Source organism: Typopeltis vanoorti, chromosome 22 (assembly GCF_054136105.1).
Source record: "Typopeltis vanoorti isolate ZY-2024b chromosome 22, IOZ_Tvanoo_1.0, whole genome shotgun sequence".
NCBI lineage: Eukaryota > Metazoa > Arthropoda > Arachnida > Uropygi > Thelyphonidae > Typopeltis > Typopeltis vanoorti.
Window position 1 is genome coordinate 34,275,730 of NC_143570.1, and position 21,528 is coordinate 34,297,257.

The 21,528-nt window shown below is 35.8% G+C and overlaps 1 protein-coding gene across 1 annotated transcript in view; it reads left to right on the top strand.

Moving 5' to 3' along the window:
• The window catches only part of LOC150094295 (ralBP1-associated Eps domain-containing protein 2-like), a 275,338-nt gene that overhangs the window by 15,149 nt on the left and 238,661 nt on the right, over positions 1 to 21,528 (top strand). Inside the window, exons 2-3 of the mRNA XM_090412058.1 lie at positions 759 to 844; positions 9,694 to 9,841. Coding sequence (XP_090268184.1) covers positions 9,707 to 9,841 — 135 coding nt within the window. The 5' untranslated portion in view covers positions 759 to 844; positions 9,694 to 9,706. The remainder of the gene's footprint in view (positions 1 to 758; positions 845 to 9,693; positions 9,842 to 21,528) is intronic.

Sequence of the window (21,528 nt, forward strand, 5' to 3'; positions counted from 1 at the left end):
TTTCAGGATTCTTACAAGGTTCAGCTTGGGACCCAAAAGGTCCCACTATGTTTCACCCTTGCAGGCATTCCATTACCTTTCTGTTGTTCCCCTCCCATGGAAAGGAGAGGAAAGTTTATTTTATTTTATTTTATTGAAAAAAAAAATTTTTTTAGAACATTTTTAAAAGAATAATTCAGAATAGTTTTCTATATTCCTCTAAAGCATTTTTCAGCACTGTCAGTTTATTCAACATTTTAAAATTATATCCAGCTGAGCCAGACAGTTTTAAAATGCCTGCCAGTTTTAAAACTGTTTTAAAACAGTTTTAAAATTCATATTTAATAAAAGTTAAAAACTTTTATTCTTTAGATCTCAATGAAATATATAAAATTATATATATATATATATATATATATATATATATATATACGCCCTTGCATATAATTTAATATATTCAGAGTAATTCATCAACTGATTTCAAAACTAAAATTTTATTTAGACACACACCATATTTGAATTCCTTTGGTTCCTTGAGTATACTTTTGTGTTATTAAATCAAATCATATGTTTGATATGGACACCTGATGCATTTGGCAATGTTCCAATATTTTCTCTACTAGAATTTATGATATAAAATTTTCTCTTGTCTTTCAGCAGTAGTTGCTGGTTGTTATGTGCATCTTTTTGGTTAATGATACTTTTGTTTCTCATGATCACATTTATCATGTATTTGTATGAATGTGTGTGCTGTACTTAATGTACGTATATAATTACAGAATTCTACCAAAGCTGATGACAGAATTGACAGCTTGCCATTTCTCCCATTTTTATTCACTTAAGAATACATAGGACCATTTTTATGGTAAGTGGCTGATTTGTCTTGAAGAAATTTTTAATTTCCAATGGCTGTTATTGGTGCTGTATAACATTCTTGAAACTAGCAAAGTAACTGTTGATAACCCAAGTGAATAATGGGTATTTTTATAAGTTATTTTGTGCTTAAAATTGTATAATTGGGATTTTGTATGGTTTTGAAACATTTTTATATATATTTAAATTGAACATGTTAAAATTATTATAAATTTCTCCACTTTCTTCTTTTAAAACTGCAGACTTGAAGAACAAGTCTGCAGTCTTACAAGATGAAAGTGGAGAAATTTATAAATAAATTAATTAATAAATATAATAAAATTCCAGAATTCTGATTAGTTGTGATGTGATTTTTCATAACTTTCCGTCCATTCATATTATCAAGTATCATATTTGGAACTAGCTCTCATCTCAGAAATTAGTATAAAAACAATAATGCAGTTACTTTTAAGGTTTAATGGCTTTATCACTGCACAGCATGTAAAAGTAGAAAATAGTTTATTACCAATATTTTGTCTTATATCAGGATTGGAGCAGTGACAATGGATGACCAAGGTAGACAATATATAATTGAATAAGCGCATGAAATATGCAAACTGATTTTACACAATGTCCTGGCTACATCCTCTTATTGCTAGACTTGAGAGACTGTTATTGTTCACCAAAACAATAACACAACCAGCCATTTTATTGTAATTTTTTTTACAGCAGCCAGATTTATTTGGACTAGGAATGTTCCATAGATCATAATGTTAATCCCCAGAATGGTCTTTCATTATTTGAAGCATGATCTTTTTAAGGCAGTGTTTTTCCTCGATCTTACTGCATGAATAATGGCAAGTACATGGTCTCCTAGCATATGGTTGTTGCCTTTTCCATATTATGTTGGTTTTGGCAGTGGTTTTTTTTTTGTTTAATTGCAGATGGTCCATAGGCAGGCTTACATTGGCACATTCCTGGTATTGATCATGGATGAATTTCATCTTTAAGAGGATGAATAAGGAAGGCTAGTTTGAATATTGGTTTATAGATGGTTTGTACTTGTATTAAGTCTTTTTATAAAGTTAGTCTGCGATAAAGAGCTAAGAGGCTATTTTTCCGGCAGCGTAAATTAAGTTAAGGGGATAATAAATCCCTCATTATTTTAAAGCCAGATACAAAACTCGGAGATCGAAATCTAAGAGTTTCATGCCGAAGAACTATCAGCGAGTCCAATCGTATGTCAACACCTGCGTACTACAACACTAGGGCAACTCGGAGCAAAGGTGGAGCAAGATCCATCACTATCCTTAATATTTTCTCATAATGTAAAACGCAGCTCCTAGGAGATGTATTACTGTGTTACATTATGAAGAGAGGTCACTACCCATACTGTTTTCGACCTTTATTCAGGTCTCATCAGTGAGTAGGTAGGCCTAGAATACCAAGGTTTAAGTGAACCGAACTTACATATTCCCCTACTAACGAATTGCCAGACCGGTGTACCCATGTATTATTATTACTATGATAAAGAGCCAAGAGGCTGTTTTTTCCAGTGACATAAATTAAGTTAAGGGGATAATAAATCCCTCATTATTTTAAAGCTGGATACGAAACTTGGCGATCGAAATCTAAGAGTTTCATGCCAAAGAACTATTAGCGAGTCCAAGAGTAAGTCAACACCTGGGTAGTACAACTGGGAGCAAAGGTGGAGCAAGATCCGTCACTATCCTTAATAATTTCTCAGAGCTGTGTTTTACATGAAAAAATATTAAGGATAGTGATGGAGCTTGCTCCACCTTTGATCCGAGTTATCCTATTGTTGTACTACCCAGGTGTTGACTTACGCTTGGACTCGCCGATAGTTCTTAGGCATGAAACCCTTAGATTTAGATGGATTTCGATCTCCGAGTTAGATTTAGAGGGTTAGATTTGATTATGGTGTCAGAGGGTGTTTCAGTTAAAGATGTAACTATTCTACCTCTGGTTGGTGAACAGTTATCATGCAATACTCACTTGGGAAGTGACCAAGTTTATGAATGCTTCATTCAGAAAAAGTTATATGCTGCACAACTACAAAGAAGGAAATGATGCAGTATTAGAATGCATCCTGAGAGGTCAAAGAATAAATAGAGTAGGAGTAAAATGGATGTGTAATCTTATCAAGCAAGAGATTTGTAAGAAAAGAAATGATGTGGAAGGTGTTGAATTTTGAATGAAAATATTTTTTCTAAGAAATATCTCGTTCAGAATTTAACAAGAAAAAGACTAAAACTAAAAGGGTGAATGCTTGTAAATAAGTGAAGATACCAATTCTGTATTAATTAAAGGTGAAAGATGTAATTTTTCTGTAAAAAGATTATAATGTAAGAAGTTTCTCTATAAAGATATATGTTAGAGCATAATAACGAAGGATCAAAGTCCATTAACGACAACCTCAGATAAATTGTAGCCCATAGCAATTTGCTTACGTGCGAATGGCACGTGCACAGACGCGGCAATCGTACGGAAGATTCCAGGAAGATAGAAATGAAACAGGAGTTGGGCAGAAAGTTTTGAGTGAAAGAGGACGCTAGATTGTACCTAGGGAAACATCATCCAATAGTAGTAAAAGTTTGTTTTGCAGAAATTGTAGATAAACAGCCCCTGTAAGATGATCATCTTACAGGGGCTGTAAGATGATCATCTTACATGAGACTAACATGATACTAACATAACATGATAGGCCCAATCAAGTGATTGTCATTCATACTGCACTACATGTTTAAAGAGATGTGATGTTGGAAATTTGTTTCTACAGTGGTATTTGGATTTTTGTCGGACCACTGATGCAAGTTATGGAAGTCGTTGATACTGTCATGGGTGAAATTAGCTTCATTGGTGAATAGTATTAATGGAATTAATCGGTGATTAGCATTTACCCACTGACAAAATTCCAATCGACTGCTTTCATCTCATGAGAGAAGGTGTTGCACCTGCTGTATGTGAAATAGATACAAACCTTGCTCATGTAATTTTTGCCATACTCTTGTACGTGGGAGACAGATACATGCAGAAATTCTCCATATGCTTGTAGTTGTTCTGACCGAAGAATGTGTTCTACTTCATCCACATTTTGTTCATTTTCACGTTGAGAAGAAATATGACTGCTGGGAACAGTACCAGTCTCATGCAATTTGTTGTAAACATTAATAAACACTGAAACTGGTATTCTGTGGTTAGGAAAAGTTGATTGTATTGTCTACAAGCAGCCAGCACTTCCATTACAAAAACTAAACGAACACCACATCAGCATATTCAGCATGTGTAAAGATGTGCAACATTATTACCAACACTTCTAATAATACAAATTGCATCAGGTTATAACTGCTTTTTGGTCACATCTGATTCAGAGAGCTGCGTGCACACTAGAGTTGTATGTGTTGTGTCAAACAACTGTATTTTCACATCCATTGACAATTGGACTCATATTTATATGAGCTTTTTTATTCAGAATAATTGATACTACCACTTAACAAAATAACAGCATATCCAGGGTAGTTTAGAATTGTGTGATTTTAGTAAATCGCTAATTTCTGCAGGCCAGGAGATGACCTTTTTAAGGAGCCTGCTCTGATCTCTGTATTGATAAAGCAATATGGGTTGAGCAAAGATGCAAATTTTCATATGTAATCATTTTGGTTTAGAACTAAAGTGACATTTCCCTTATCCACTTTCTCTATTACTATCTGTTATTCTTCATTTCCAGTAATGCTCATTGTGGGAGAGATTATTTTTTGGTAGATTTGCTTGTATTAGTACATTGGCTACATCAAGTCTGATATTGTTAGCAGTATGTGTAGATAGGCTGAGAATCCCTTGTTCAACCCCACAAGCAAGTATGCTAATTGCTTCTGGCTAAAGGATGAAGTAAGATAAGTTTACTATGATGTTTTCTTGGAGTTGAGGGGTCTGAAAGATGAGGTTTTTAATAATTTAGCAAATTTGTTGATATACTGACTCTTTATTTTCTGAAATTCTTTAGCTGCCAAAGCGTTGGAGATGCCTGAAAGGATCATCCAAAAGACCAAGTTCAGTGTGGTCTTTTGGATGATCGAAGCACCTCTTATGGTGCATGAATAGCTTTGCTGGTGTCAGCAAGTAGAATGAATAAAACACATCTGTTTACATGAAAGAGCTAAGCTGTCTGTATCTGCAAAAACTTTTGGTGAATTAAAGTGGTGGTCTAATTTAACAGTTAAATGACATTATTCTGGCAATGTTGCAGAAAGCTAATCTGTTCAGGTGTTTAAAAAAGCTTCAGTTTCAACTTACTGTACTGATGGGTTTTCTGTGGATTATTGGTAATGCTTATATGTTGGCTATTCATAACAGCATATTTTAAGGAAATTACAGTGTAGACTAAATATGGTCTGAATTGCATAAAAATTGACCAAATTCCATCAATCTCCAAATTTGTGAAGAACTCATCCACAGAACTTCAGCCCAAATAAAAGTAAAATACTAATAAAAGATGGAAATGAAAGAAACGGAAATGGATCAAAAGCTAGTGAAACTGAGAGAGTGAAAGAATTCAAGAATGTAAAAGCCACAGTTAATGAAGGGACTGAAAGGAAGAGGAAGTATGAATGAGAAAACAGAATCAAGGTGTGGCAGAACGAGAAGTAGCAAGACTACGAGAGTAGCGGAGTGAAATTGTCAGAATACAAAATTTGATGGAACAGTTATTGAATATGAAATTAGGAATATGCAGAGTGATATTAGATGTTTAGTGAAAACTAATGAAAGTGTTCAAAAGAATAGAATGAAAGAAAAAAAAGGGTAATAGAGGTGACGAGTGATTCCAGGATAGCAGTGTATTGAGATTCCATAGAGGATTAGTCAATGAGAGAGTCCATAATGTCTGCTATCCAGGAGGGAGAATGAGCAAGATAATTCAGGCATTGAACATAAGAAGGAAACGAGCAAGAGAATTAGTGGTGGTTGGGGGGGGGAAAAATGATTTAAATGGACATAAGGGCGAAGGAGATTATTGAGCAGAGTGAAAGATAACAGTCCAAAGGTAACAGTGGGAAAGGTTGTTAGTGTGTTGCTGAGGTATGACAGTGGCGAGTTAAGATGGCTGTCAGATAGGTATCAGAAAGCTGTATATGGGGGGTGCAGTATCCCAAAAGGGGAAGGCCACTAGTGGTGTGCTGCAGGGGTTGGTTTTGGTGCCATTGTTGTTTAATTTGTATATTTATGATATTGGGATGGGCTCAACTAGTGATATGCAGCTGTTTGCAGTGGATGCAAAATTGAAAAGCACAATGCAGAGTCAAGCAGATGTTATGGCTTTGCAGGAAGGTAAATGGAACTGTCAATTCAGTGTTGCAAAGTGTAAGGTTTTGAAATTTGGTAAGCAACGATGGGATGCAAAGTATACACTTGGTGGGGAAACTTTAAAGGACGTAGAGCAGATGAAAGATCTGGGAGTGGTGGTGGTGGACAAGGACCTGAAATTCAGAGGCCACATTACACAAGTTGTGAAGATGCCACATCGGATAATGGCAGTGTGGAGATCCCTGACATGCAGACATAAAGAGGTTGTGATGCCATTGTATAAGGCCTTGATCAGGTCTCATATGGATAATTGTGCACAAATTTAGTTGCTGGTTTTCATTACGATGAGGATATGTTAGCAAGGGTCCAGAGAAGATTCACAAAGTGGTCAGTGGTCTGAAATGTGGAGTACGAGGACAGATTGAGAGAATGTAAATTGCAAAGCCTCATAAATAGTAGCAGGAGGGGTGGGGTGAGATTGATTGAGACATAAGTTATTCAGGGGTTGTTATCAGGTTGACATAGATGAGATTTTTCATAGAATGGGAGGAGGGGTGGGAGGCAGAACAAGAGGCTATCACTGGAAACTGTATAAGGAAGGTGCGAGCAGAGGCGTGAGGAGCAGGTTTTTGCACGGAAAGTGGTTTGGTGAGTGGAATGCATTACCTGAGTATGTTATGAATGTAGACACATTGCATCAGTTTAAGCACAGTTGGATGAGCATTATGTTTGATAGTTTGTACCTTCCACAATGAGTCTCTGACTCCATGGCAATCAGATGTCAATAATAATAATAAAAAGCCAAGAACACCTTTTAGCCCATTGAGAGGAACTATTTAGGACTTCAGGCTCAACTTTGATTGTCATGCTTTATCTTCATTTACCCAGTGTAGTGTCCACATGCACCTATCATATTGTACTGTTGCTGAAATATTGGAAATATTAATAGATTTGTAATTTATATTTAGTATATGTTATAATTTTCTTAAAAAATTCAGTTATAAATATATAACATACATACATACATAAGCCTTACCACAGTTTTAAGTTCACTTGTTGTGATAATGATTACTTCAATGGGCAAGAGAGTTGTTGTAAAGTGTAATTTTTTTTGAGTCATTTACTTGTATTTAATAGCAAGATATTAAACAAAAAAAAAAAATTAATTGTAGAATGTAAGAATTTTGCAATTCATGTAAGAATCCTTCTAAGCATTATTCATTTCCACTAAAATAAAGAATTAATTTGGCAATGCAAAATTATATAAATCAAGTGGATATTAAATCCATCATTATTTCAAAGCCAAATATAGAAACTATGAAAGTTTCATAAAAAAGTTAACCAGAGAGCTTACAGGAATATACTCACTGGTACTATGAGTTGCCCTAGTGCAGACCACATAGAAGACATGATTGCTTTCCCCAAGTGTCCATATATTTGCTTTTTATTAGTCCATTTTGATGAGGTTTCACTGGCCTGACAGCTGTTTCGAACTGGTTAGTTCTCCTCAGAGACCAGGCAGAACCCTTAAGAGAGCAAAAACTCTCGTTCAGTACTAAGGAGCTCGAAGCATCAGAATCTTATCAAAATGGACCAATAAAAGGTAAATGTATGGATGCTTGGGCAAAGCGATCATGTCTTCTATGTGGTCTGCACTGTGGCAAATCTTAATGCCAGCGATTGTATTCCTGTAAGCTCTCCGGTTAACTTTTTTATGAAACTTTCATAGTTTCTACGTTTAGCTTTGAAATAATGCTGGATTTAATATCCACTTGATTTATATAATTCAGTTCCACTATTTTACATCACTTCCACACAGAGTGCCATCAGTGCCTATTGCAAATCATTGCCATGTGTGTTGGTAGGGATGAAGAGAAAAGTAACATGTCAGTATTCTTTTCGAAGACCTGAGTCTTTGAGAAATGCTATATAGGGAAGGCTGTTCCAAGAACTGAAGTAGACGAAATGAAAGGTGAAGGGGAGGATTAGTAATTTTGAGTAAAAAATTTAACTGTAAAAGGCAATTGGGCAGTTATTGTTCATGTTATTGTAGATTTAGCAGAAATGGGAGGATATAATGTAATGTGAGAATTTAGGCCTCCATAGCTCAATTGGAAAAATGACAGTATGCTGTGCCCTTTGATTGAAAAAGGCCTAAAGTGGATTCCCATCATGACAGGAGGAATATATGTTGTTCAATTGAAGTTGAGTTAGTCTATCTCATACAGAGTTAGCAGAGTTTTTTCTTCCCAGAAACTAGGGTTTTTCATCTCATGTACAGACAAATCGGCATTCAGGGCACACAATTTACAGACAAAAAATACTAGTGATGTTGGTTCTAGTGGGCAGTAGATGGCAGGGACAGATGCGCTCCCTCAATGAGTCTTTGAACTCCTTCGAGGTGTTCACAGGATAATAGTAATGGTAGTGGAGGTTACACCTGCTGCACAGCATCCATGAGGAATGTTACTGGAAAAGACATGATATGGAAATTGTGAGACATTAGTAGCTGGAGAGTGTTGTCAGTTAGCTGAACTACCCTATTTTGAATGGCATCCAGAATGTTTAGGGATGTTTTAGGTACACCATACAAAATGTGAGAGCAGTATTCCACATTTGGATAGATTTGGGATTTGTACAGACTTGGCAGTTGGACAGAGGAAAAGCGATGGCTTGAAAATAGGATGCCATGTTTTTTATTTGGAAGCTTGCAGATATAATAGAAATAATACATTTGTTCCAGAAAAGGCTAGGGAGGAGATGATATTTTCTTGACTATTAAGCATAAATGAAAGATAAGATAAACATCTTTTGTGAGAAAAATTTTAGACAAATTTATTTTTGGAAGTACTGAAGGTGACTAGTTATCATTCCACTGAAGGATTGTATGGAGATCAATCAGTCTTTGGGACACTGATTGTAGATGATCTTGAAGCCAGAAAGTTTGAGTATTGCAATATTTGTCATCAGTAGGATTAATGTAGAGTCATATTGTCAGTAAAACTGTGAATAAGATTTGAAGTCAGTGGGGAAAAAAAAAAGGTAGTTGATGTATATGAGGAAGAGATCATGTGATGTAAGAGTCCTGAGGAATACTTACATTTAGTCAGAAAATTTGAAGAAGGAATGCCCTCCACAATCATACACATTGAATAACCTGAGAGGAAAAGTGCTATGCCAGTTACAAAGGGAAGAGGGCAGACCATAAAATACCACTTTGCCAAGACGTCCTTGATGCCAACCTTTATCAAATGCCTTAGAAATGTCAGGTGCAAAATCACAGGTTTCTCCAAAAACCTTTCCATAGCACATGTCCAGAGGTCTGTGACATGGGAGGTGACCTGTTGTGGATCTTCATTGGCAGAATCTATATTGGCAGTTATTAATTGGTTGATGCTTGAATAGTAATCAATTTTCTCTTATCATAATTATTCCTCATCAATTGTTAGTGAATTTCATTCTAGAAATGTGTTAATTCTGTACTCTGAAGTTTTTTTAAAATTTAATAGTAAACCAAATTGATTTTCATAACTAATACAGGACATAAAAAGCCATGTCAGATGATCAACAACATACTGCTCTTCAAAATGCATTTCCTCATCTGCCTCCCCCTCCACATCATAAAGGACATGTACATTCTTCTACTAGTGCAGGATCTAAAGATGCATCCTCATTCTCCTCTTCCCAGGTAAGATGTGGATTCAAGATTTACTTTTACGTTGCTAATGTTATTTTCCTATTCAAAAATATGAAAAATTAGGATAGCCAGTAATATAATTCAATTACTTTGCTTGTATTTTTAAATAATATTATTGTATTTCTTAAAAATTCTGTAGTTCGTTTTTCCTTTATTGACTGTGATCCATCAATAATACATGATCTCCAGATTTCATATAATGGTTGCTGTTTATAATGGGGAAGAAAAAAAAACACTTAGTACACATTAAGCATTATAATAAGTTATCTTTTTCTGAAATAAATTTTACTTGACAAGAAATTAAATCTTGTTTAATCCTTTATCCAGGTGTAAACAAAGTTTACATGTGAAGTATCTTCACAACTAGACTACTTGTATGTACAGATTGTTGAATTCACATCATTTGCCTTACTATCTCATAGTGTACACTTGTAGGTATGCATTATGGGAAGGATCAATACCAGACCGGTTTCAGCCTTTGTTGAGGTCTCATCATTTGGATCCAGACCAGGAAGATACCAAGGTTTGAATTAATGCACAAACTATACATTTTCCATACACAAATAGTAAAAAGGTCTATCACCTTATTTTAAAATACTGGATCATAGATCGGTGTAGAAAGTTTTTTTATACCTTGACAAGAAGTTGCTACAGGCTCTTCTACCTTTTGTGTGTGTGGGAGAAATATATATATATATGATATAACTGATCGACTCGGCCTGAGAGACATATTTTTGAAACAGATTAAATGACTGAGAGAGAAAAATAGAAACACTGTTTTATTTTAAATAAACTGCACAACTAATTTCGTCTTCTTAGAAGACTTCATTGGGGGCATAACTTGAGGGAAATACCAACAAACATTGTGAGAGAAAAAAAAAACAACTAAACATTAAAATGCTAACCTATTAACATTCGAAGGTGTTCCATGTATCTCTTCATTGTTGGGCGTGCATGCACTTTCAAGGTCTTGTGAACTCCAAAGTTGGATGGCAGTGCAATGACAGTCTGAGAGATTATAGCAGAGGTTAGTGTTGAGATGTACTGAATTAAGGATGATTTCTTTAGAGTCTACAGTTCTTCTCTCCAGTTCATCATAGCATCGAAATATATTTTCTGATTTGTTCCACATGACTGGATGAATAATAGTTTTCGTCATTGGTGGCAGCAGAATTCAGGACATGGTTCGATAGAGTGCTTGCTGTCGTTCTGCCATATGTTTTTCTAGATGTGATTTGATGGATTTTTCATTCTTGCCAAAATAAAGTATGTTGCAGTTGCACCAAATACGGTAAATGCTGGGATATTTCATGCCATGTTTTTGCTTGGGCGTATTTAGCAAGTAACGGAGTTTAAATAGAGGAATGAAAGAAGAGCAGATGTTATGTATTTTTTTGAGAACTTTGGCTAATTTAGGTGAACTGGAACTGATATATGGTAGGGATATGTAGCCTTTTTCATTATTTCTATCTTCAATATGGTGAGGATGTGGATTGAATAGTAGATTTGGATGTTGACTGTTGAGATAGTCTAGGAAATTCTTTCAGTTCCATGACTTCAGATTAGGAAGACGTCATCTATATATCTTTTCCACAACCTGGGTTTCAATGGGAATGAAGAAATAACTTTTTTTCTTCTTCTTCAAATGATTCTAAATATAAAGTATGGGAGATAAAGGATTGCCCATGTCTAAATCAAAGTTCTGTTGGTAAATAGTGTCATTAAACTGGAAATAACCAGAATTAATAGTCATGGACCTGATTCTTTAAACAATTTCCTAAACCATCTGAACAGTCAATACTCCAAAATCCAATTTACTGCAGAATTAGAGATCAATGGCTCGTTCCCCTTCCCAGATGTTTAATTCACTCACATATCTGAGAAATTAAAGCTCTCCATGCAGTCCTATGAATATCTGCCTGAAACTTGGCATTAATCTCTACATTAGGCAAACATGCTTGCTCCCTCCCTCTGTGAAGAAAATGATATCAACAGAGAATTTCAATTTCTTCTTACAACCTTTCAGCAAAATGGTTATTCAAAACAATCAGTTACTATTCACTCTACCTCCTCATTATATTGAAGACAGAAATAATGAAAAAGGCTATATACATCAGTATATATCCCTACCATATATCAGTTCCTTTTCACCTAAATTAGCCAAAGGTCTAAAAAAATATAACATTCGGACTTCTTTCACTCTCCTACCTAAATTCCATTCCTTGCTCAGTATGCTCAAGCAGAAACATAACTTGAAATATCCTGGCATTTACCGTATTTGGTGCAACTGCAACATATCGTTTGGCAAGACTGAAAAATCCATCGAATTACATCAAAAAAAACATAAAAGAGATGTCACATATGGTAGAACTAGAGCAAACTCTCTGTTGAACCATGTCCTGAATTCTGCTGATGCTAACAACAAAAACTCTTATCATTCACCCAGTCATGTGGGACAAATGAGAAAATATATTTCAATGCTATGATGAATTGGAGAGAAGAATTATAGAATCTAAAGAAATCATCTTCAGTCCAGTACATTCTCAACACTAACTTCGACTATAATCTTTCAGATTGTCATTGCGCTGCCATCCAACTTTGGGGTTCATGAGACCTTGAACATGTGTGCATGCCAACAATGAAGAGATACACAGAACCCCTTAAAATGTTAATACGTTAACATTTTAATGTTTATGTTGTTTTTTTTTTCTCTGACAATGTTTGTTGGTATTTCCTTCATGTTATGCACTCGAGGAATTTTCTAAGACGAAACTAGTTGTGCAGTTTTTGAAAATAAAATAGTGTCTATTTTTATCTCTTGGCTTGTAGTCATTTAATCTGTTTCAGAAAAATAATAAATAAATAATATATAATGAAAAACGCTGCATACATCAGTATACTATATCTCCTTGCCATACATCAGCACGCGCTCTCCAAGAAACTGAGTAGAATAATTTTAAGAAAGTTTTAACATAAGAACGTGCTTCTTTACTCTTCCCAAACTAAGATCAAGTTTAAGCAATCACAAACATGCTCACAACCATCTGCAATTCCCAGGTGTGTACAAAATCACATGTGACTGCGGGAAACCATACTACGGCCAAGCGGAAAAGTCCATCCTCCTACATCTCAAGGAACACCAAAGAGACATCACTTACAAAAGAACTAGAGCTGGTGTCCTCTCAAGCCATGTCCTGTTTTCGGTTAACACAAATAATGAAGGCCGCCAACATGAGATAAACTGGACAACAACTTCAAACCTGTACATATGCCACAACGAGGTAGAACGTCGCATAATCGAGTCTACAGAGATTGTCATGGACCCTCTTCATATAAAGAGTAACATCAGCTATAATTTGCCTGACTCTTTTAGCTCTGCTGTCAGATATTGGTGCACAGGTTTATAGCAATAGAACTTTAACACGGACTGTAGCTCTAGTTCAAAATAACTGTAGTTTATAGTCGATTTTATATTTTTATAATTTATGGTTTTATAGTGACTCAGTGTTTTTTTTTTAGAACATAGAAAGCCAATAAAAACCACTTTACAGTGGTTTTTATTGGCTTTCTATGTTCTATCATGCCTGAAGAAGTCAGCCACCCTGATGAAACATGTTGCGTATTTTAATAAATTCCATTATTTATTCTAATTCTCAGATCTCGGTCAGTATATAAAAGCATGAATATATATACAGGGTGTTCGGGATAAATTTGACATATTTATAATTAATTATATTTTTCCGTAAGTTACATGTATTAACACACACTTCTCTTCATTTAAAAGTTTGGACCCTTCTTCATTCATATACAAGATGTCAGAAAGGATGGATAGCTGGAACCCACCTGAATCATGGAAGAGAATAACTTGTATCATGATGATTCGTGCCCGCCATCAAAATAAGGATATTACGACTGCTGCCCAATGCTCCCTGAATACAGTAAAAACAATCAGGCATGAACTAGAGACTTGCAATGGTGACTACGAGGATGTAGCAAGAAGAAAGATCCCTAGCAGACGATCTGATTGCGTTCGTACAGCAGAATTCCTCGCAAATCTGCAGGAACAGGTGTTGAAGAACCCTGGCATTGGAATTCGGGCTTTGTTCGTGGAGTTGCTAACTGTAGTCAAGCCCTGGATAACAAGGGTAGCCAATGGTAGGCCGTATGTATGGCAGCAGGATTCGGCCCCTTGCCACACCTCTGGGAAAAGTCAAAAATGGTTGTCTGAAAATTTCTACGACTTCACCAGCCCAAATGTTTGGCCTCCAAACTCCCCAGACCTTAACCCCATGGATTATTTTGTATGGGGCGCAGTTGAAAAAGACACCAATCGCACTTCCAGTAATACAAAAGCCCAGTTAATGGATAAAATTAAAACAGTTTTTGCGGCCCTTCCCAGGGAGACTGTAGCATCAGCTTGTTCGAGGTTCCGAAGCAGAATTGAAGCTGTGATCGATGCTAATGGTGGTTATTTTGAGTAAATCTTGTTGATAGTATTGTAATTAACTCTGCCTGTAATGTTTTTTTGTCAATTCATTAAATTTAATAGATACAAAGAAGATTTTCTTTTTCCTTACGAAACTGTCAAATTTATCCCGAACACCCTGTGTATATATATATATATATATATATATATGTATAAAAATCTGAGTGTAAGCAAACAAAGTTTGTGCTTGATCTTCATGACTTGGACTACTTGTATATAGAGATCTCAATAAAGGTCGACAACAATGGTCTGGGTAGCGAACCTTCCCATAATGCATAGCAATGTACATGACTGAAAGGAAGGGTGCTTTGCATTGGGGTGTTGGTAGATAGGGAGATGAAGTTCAGGGGACACATTGCTAAGGTGTCCAAGACTGCACATAGGATTACTTGGTTATTGAGGAACACACTCACATCCAGAGATAAAGTGGTTATTTGTAAGTGGAAGTTTCTGTGGTTTAGAAGTTCATAAGGCATAATCCGGTAATTGGACCACATTTTTTTTATTGAGCTAAAAGCACAATAAAGAAATAAAACCCGACAAGTTTTGTAAGTCGTTTGATTTACCCCTGAAGATGTAAGTCAAGCGACTTACGAAATTTGTTGGGCTTTATTTCTTTATTGTGCTTTTAGCTTAATAAAAAAAAATGCGGTCCAATTACCGGAATATGCCTTATAAAGAGTTTTTTATTCCCCTTTATAAAGCGTTGATACTTCCACATTTGGATTACTGTGCTCATGTCTGGTCACCTGGATTCCTTGGAGATGAGGAGAGTGACTTAGTTGGTGAGTGATGTAAAAATGCTCCCTACATTGAGAGCTTGTGGGATTGCAGAGGTTGGTTGATAGGCAGAAAAGAGGGGATATGATAGAAACATTTAATTTACTAAAAGGTTTTTATAAGATTGATGCAGGGGAAATGTTTCAGCTGTATGATAGTGATGGAAGAACAAGAGGTCATCTCTGGAAATTAAGGAAAAGTGTGGTTAACAAGGTTGTGAGAACGAGGTTTTTCACCTGGAGGGTGGTGAATGAGTGGAATGCATTGCCTGACTCAGTTGAGTTCTTTGTCTGTAAATGAATTCAAGAAGAGATATGATAGAGATTGTTTTGATAGTTTGGATCTCCTGCAGTGAGTACTGACTCCATGGAGATACCTGTAATAATAATATTAATATAATTATGGGATACTAAGGCAGTTGATCTGAAGCGAACAGCCTATGTATACAAGTAGGCTAGTTGTGAAGATACTTCACACACAATTTGTTTACTTACACTTGGGTAAAGAATTAAACAATAATATAATTTCTTGTCATGTATAATTTACTTTTGCTACATCGTTGTTTTCTTAATTATTTTACCTCTATTGTTCTCCTTGTGCCTACTGAGATCTGGCATCTAAACTGAATTTCTGGGGCCGTTTCTCTCTTTAAGCTCTGACGAAATTTATTTGTTTATGCTGTGCTAGTCAGAACTCTAGGATAGAAACTCTTATCCGAAGAAACTTTCCCAGAATTCAAGTAATACCTTATATAGATTAAGTAGTTAGGTAGATTGAATTCGCAGTATGCAGTCATGGCCTTGACAATCTTAAATTCCTCTTTCTTTTCCTAAACAATTCAAGGTTAATACTAAAATACAAGTAAAGCAGGGTAATAATAATCAAACAAACAGGCTATTCAAAATACACTCATGAGAATCTTATGTTTATCTATATCACAAACATGGATGTTGGTATTAGACTAGATTACTGCAACTAACGACCCATACACATTAAACTTGGTCCAGATAACTTATGAACATAGACTACCAGTCCAATTCGATTTTCACATAACACAGGAAACTGTCTCAAAAATCTCTCTCTTCTTTTCTAAACTCTGTCCATTTTACGCCTTCGTCACCAATACATAACACATAAAAGGGAAGATTTGTACATTACCACCTTATTAGATGATTTCTCGATCCTTCCGTCTGTTCTTTGTTATAGATTGTTCCTCTGTACGATGGATTGCTGCCACGTGGCTCATCCCGAATTACCCACTTGTTTCTCCTGGGCTTACAAACTTTTCGCGTTGCTGCTTCTAACACAATTTACCTTCAAAGGAATCCTTTGCTGCTTTCTCATCAGTTAGATCCACACTGATGGTCTAAAACTCAAACACTGCCGTCATCTTGTGCTATATTTTCTTTGATTCGCGTTGCTCAGCAACAGGAAACACGCTGCCGATTTGCCATCTTCACACGTCTTTTCGGATATCAGGCTGATCCGCTCGGGAACTTCAAGCAGGAGACCGATGGGGAGAGCACACGCGACTGGGGAACAACACAGGAACCAGGAGAAAAAACATAAACGAAGAAAAAAGAGGGCCACTCTCAAACTTGTGAATCCGTTTTAAACCCCCATTATAGTGCCCTCTTTCTGCACTCCAAACTTGTCTACGACGCTCTCCCATTTGCTGTCACTGAGTGACGTCACCTTCTTGCTGTACGTGCATCGCTTTTTTCAGGGAATGCGAATTTCTTGCGCCTTCCACAAATGCCTACTCATCGCTCGTTATGTCATCTTTGGTGGTCAAAGTGCAACCTTTGAACTTTCATTCGCACAATGATACACAACTTTATACATGGCATATTTTAAAATTGATGTTTTCGACAAATTAAAATTCCACCTATTTTAGACAAATAATCTTAAACATACTAAAATTTAATATTTATTTCCTTCTTCGATTTCATTTTATTTTAAGATTCAACCTCTTCTTTTATATTTAAATTCCTTTTTAAGCAAAGTTAATATCTGCATCTTCACATATTATGTCTGTTTTGCCAAGAGTACAAGTGTGCTTTTGCTTGATTTTGTTCTCTTGTTAAATCTTGAATGAAGCAACTCTATTCTTGATAGAGCCATCATTCAAGATCTAACACTTTGTACAGGAAAAAGTACAAATTAAGTTTTTAATTTGTACTTTTTGTTTTAAAACAACTACTGTGCTGACCTTGATGTGTAAGCATGTCAATAAATAGATGATTGTTGTTATTGTCTTGTCCTCTGAAGAGGCTTAGATATTTCCATGTGCTCCTTTAACTGCTTTGGCTATGTCGATGATTTTGTTTATATAGAGCTGTTGTTCAGGATTACGGTCTATTGCTTGCAAGGCTTCGATAATTGCTGGATACGTAAAAATGTGAGTGGGTGTCAGTTCAGTATTAGGGCAGTTATTGCAGTTTCTATATGTTCTCGTATCATCTGTGTTGATCTTCATTCCTCTGAAATGTCCTGTTCGGAGTCTTGCTATGATGGTGGTGGAGGTCTTTCTGTTAACATTGATTTTGGGAATTTGATGTTGTATCCGTGGTTATATCAGTGGAATTAGTTTAGATTTTGCTAGTGTGTTAGCATCAGCAAGAGTTATCATGTCAGTTTCTTGGTTGAGTTCTCTGGCCTCTTTTTTCTAATTTATCAACTCTTTCTTTTAAGGTTACATGGTGATCAACATTCATATTTATGAATTTAGGGACACAAAACACACGTGTTGAAAAGATTATTTTACTGATTAATAATAAAATAATAACTTTATGTTTTGACCCCTGTATTGAGGTCATCTTCAGAAGGATACATGTGTATAAGAACAAGCTACATGCTGTTGCACTCTATACAAGTAAATTTCATCTAGGTTGTTAACTAATCTTTTTTTTTCTTAGCCTGCCTTCTAGTGATAAAAAAAAAATAAATAAATAAAATAAAATAAAAACTACAATAAACTCTGCTAAAGTCCTCACGTACTAGGATTCTTCTGGATTTGTACAGTACAGGTTGCTATTGAATGTTCAGGAGGAAAAAAAAAAACACTTCACCAAGTCTTCTTGTATTGAGATTTTTTTCTTTGTGGTTGCTATGAAGGTTGTAGATGGGTCCTCCACATTCTTGGAATTGTTAGACCATAATTTTTATTCAGATTCAGAACATGTTTCAGTATTTCACATGCTTCCTTGAATTTCTGCTTGAACCAGGTTTTGGTGCAGTGTAGGGACTTGGAGTCAATTCTGTGGTATGTTTGGAGTGTGTGGTCAGAAACGCTGGTTTTTCCAAAATGGAGATATTTTATGTGACGTTTGTGTTCATCCTTTCTGATTGGGATGGTTCGCCCTGTTTCCTCTATGTATGGTATATTACATATGCAATCTATTTTGTAAACCCTTGGGTGGGCTAAGTGTGGCAGGAGATCCTTGGAAGAACTGAGTAGGTGTCTTAAATTTGTCTGGGGTTTAAAGGTGGTTTTGATGTTGTATTTGTGTGGTGTTCTGTCTATTTTTTCTGAAATACCTCTAACATATGGTATAGCAATAGCATTCTTGAAATCTTTTTTGTTATTAGTGGTATCTTTGTGGAGGATCTTGTGAATGGTTTTTATACCGTATCCATTTTTTATAAAGGTATGTGTGATGGTCTCATATTCATGGTTAAGAGCTTCTTCATTTGAACAAATGGTTGGAGCTCTGTGTTTAAGGGTGCTTATGACCCCCTCATTTTTGTGTTGGGTGGTGATAAGAAGTTTTGTGTATGTACTGGCCTGTGTGTGTAAGTGTGCGGTAAACTGAGAAGGAGAGATAGCCTGAAGGGAGACGTGTGACAAGTGTGTCTAGGAACAGAAGAGAGTTGTTGTTTTTTCAATTTCAGTGGTGAATTGGATGCATTTGTGTTGTTTGTTCAGGTGGCTAAGGAATGTATCTAGTGCTTGCTGGCTGTGGGGCCAAATGGCGAAAATATTGTTGACATATCTGAGCCAAATTTTGGGCTTTAGGCACGCCGATTCTAGAGCTCGTTACCAAACGTAATTTATCAACTGCTTCATTTAATCGATGCCTACATGAGCAGGAATCCATTATAAAATGCAATTTTTTCCCAAACACTTTAGTTGGTTTAAGAGTTTGTAGATGTCTTGTGTGAGCTTGGTATTGCCATTTTTGATTGCCTCTATAGCTGATCTTGAGTCACTGTAAATTATAATTCCCTCTGATTGTTGAGATGATAATTTTAAGTAGGCTTTGAGTGCTTTATTTATTGCATAAAGTTTGCTAGTAAAATGCATGGATATGAAGTCACCATTAAATTGAAAACATTTGGATATTATTAGAATGATATTGATACAAAGAATAGATTATTTGATATATTTAATCCATTTGGACAGTTAACTTACTAGATTCATATTGGCTTAACAAATTTATTTACATATATGAAGATGCTCCATAATAAATAATTTTATCCAATTTCTCCATAAACTTCTTGGCAGCTTTCTCATCGTAATTGCGGATTCACCATACATTTTCACATTATGCAGCACAAAACGCTGCTTGAATCTCATGAACCGACCGGAAGAGGCATTGAATTTGTGGTCGTAATTGGGTCCTGCTTTCTCCTTCAGCATATTGAAGAGACTTAATGCCTTAGTGGTTATGGTCACAGTGCTAAGGGGTATGCATTTTTGGTTCGGATGCTCTATCCATGATGAAAGCAGCTTTTCCATATCACCGATAGGACCTTGTCATTGCTTTGTCACTATCTTCGATTTAATGGAAGCAGATCCTTTCGCAGCCTCTACGATTTCATCCTTATTTATCAAAATGGTTGTCACTGTAGAATGAGACCATCCGAAGTCATTTGCGATCACGTTGACAGGTTTACCAGCTTCATGTTGCTTTATGACTTGCAACTTCATTTCAAGATCAATTTCTCAGCTATTTTTCTGTGATTCTTCACTAGGTTTCTTAATTGGGCGTGTAGAGACCATGTTGCACAAAACATTGCGAAAGATTTAAAGATAAATACACAAATGACCCATTTCTCAAACACAAAATCGGCAGAGGAACTGTTGAAGACACGTGCGGACTGCCAAGGGAGGTTTCCACTGAAAGCGCTGTTGCCACTGTGCATGCTTTTACAGTGGCATAAAAATGGCATTTTAACCCATATCTTTTCTCCGAAGGACATCATAGCGACTGAGCTATGGAGGCCTTAAAAATATAGAACTATAGAGGCCAAAAAAAAAAAAATAGTCATCGTTCACACAAGCAGTGTGTCTACTTCCATTAGTAATACATATTCCCATTGTTTAAAATGGGACTACTGCACTACTAATTTCATTAATCTCAGTGGTCACAGATTGTTTTATTTTGTAGATTATTCTATAAAGGCAGTTAGCAGATGAAAATTGGCTCAGAATGATTAAGGAAGCAGATCATCGGTTTCAGAGGGCGTGGTTTAAAGTAAACAAACTTTATCATCATAAAATTCCTGATAATGTACCTTCATGGGTGTATGAAGGTACATTATCAGATACTACTACCTGATTTATTTTATGCTGTTTAGCAATTTCCTATCATATTTTTCCTCCAGATTAGCCTGCTTTTGCCAGGACTCCATTATTGTCCAATCTTGCATTTCATTCTTCTAAGGCTGAGCCAGTATCGATCCACCTTGATCTTGGTCTTTTTCTTCTGATTCCTTTTATTCTCATCCTGCATTAAACAACTTTTATTAACTTTTCATTTCTTTTAATGTTTAAGTGACCATACCACTTTAGATTAAATTGTTCACACATTCTTGAATTCTATCAATGTCATATTCCATCTTGTTATTTTTAATGATTCTGCTATTGATCGTATCTGTTCATTCCCCTCATTTTCCTGGGTGTTTGAAATTGGCTTGATGACTGTCTATTGCCTTTTATTGCATATAAGTTTCTTCATTTGGTTCCTCTCCGTACCAGTTTTGTTTATAACTTTCTATTTCGTTATTTGATTTCCATCTTCACTAAAAATTCTACCAAAATAGATGAGATATCTTACTAATTTCATAGGTTCTCCAATGAGAATGCTGTTGATGTTTGTATTCCTGCATATTTTCATAGTTTTTTTTATTTTATTGCAGTTTCTCATGCAAAATTTTATTGCTTAAGGGTCAAAGCTGTATAACTGAGAGGAGACTTCCACATAGCCTTTAAAGGAATGCAGAGAACCGACCAGGGCTTCTAACCTAATGTCCAATCCTCACCTTCTTGTGGTGCACCCTGTTGGGTATTTACTTGGATACTGAATGAACGAGGATGGGCTGGCAATTTGGGATTTAGCCGACCAAATTGTATTCTTATTGGTTAAACCAAAATAAAAAATGATGGTACAACATGACAAAATCTCAT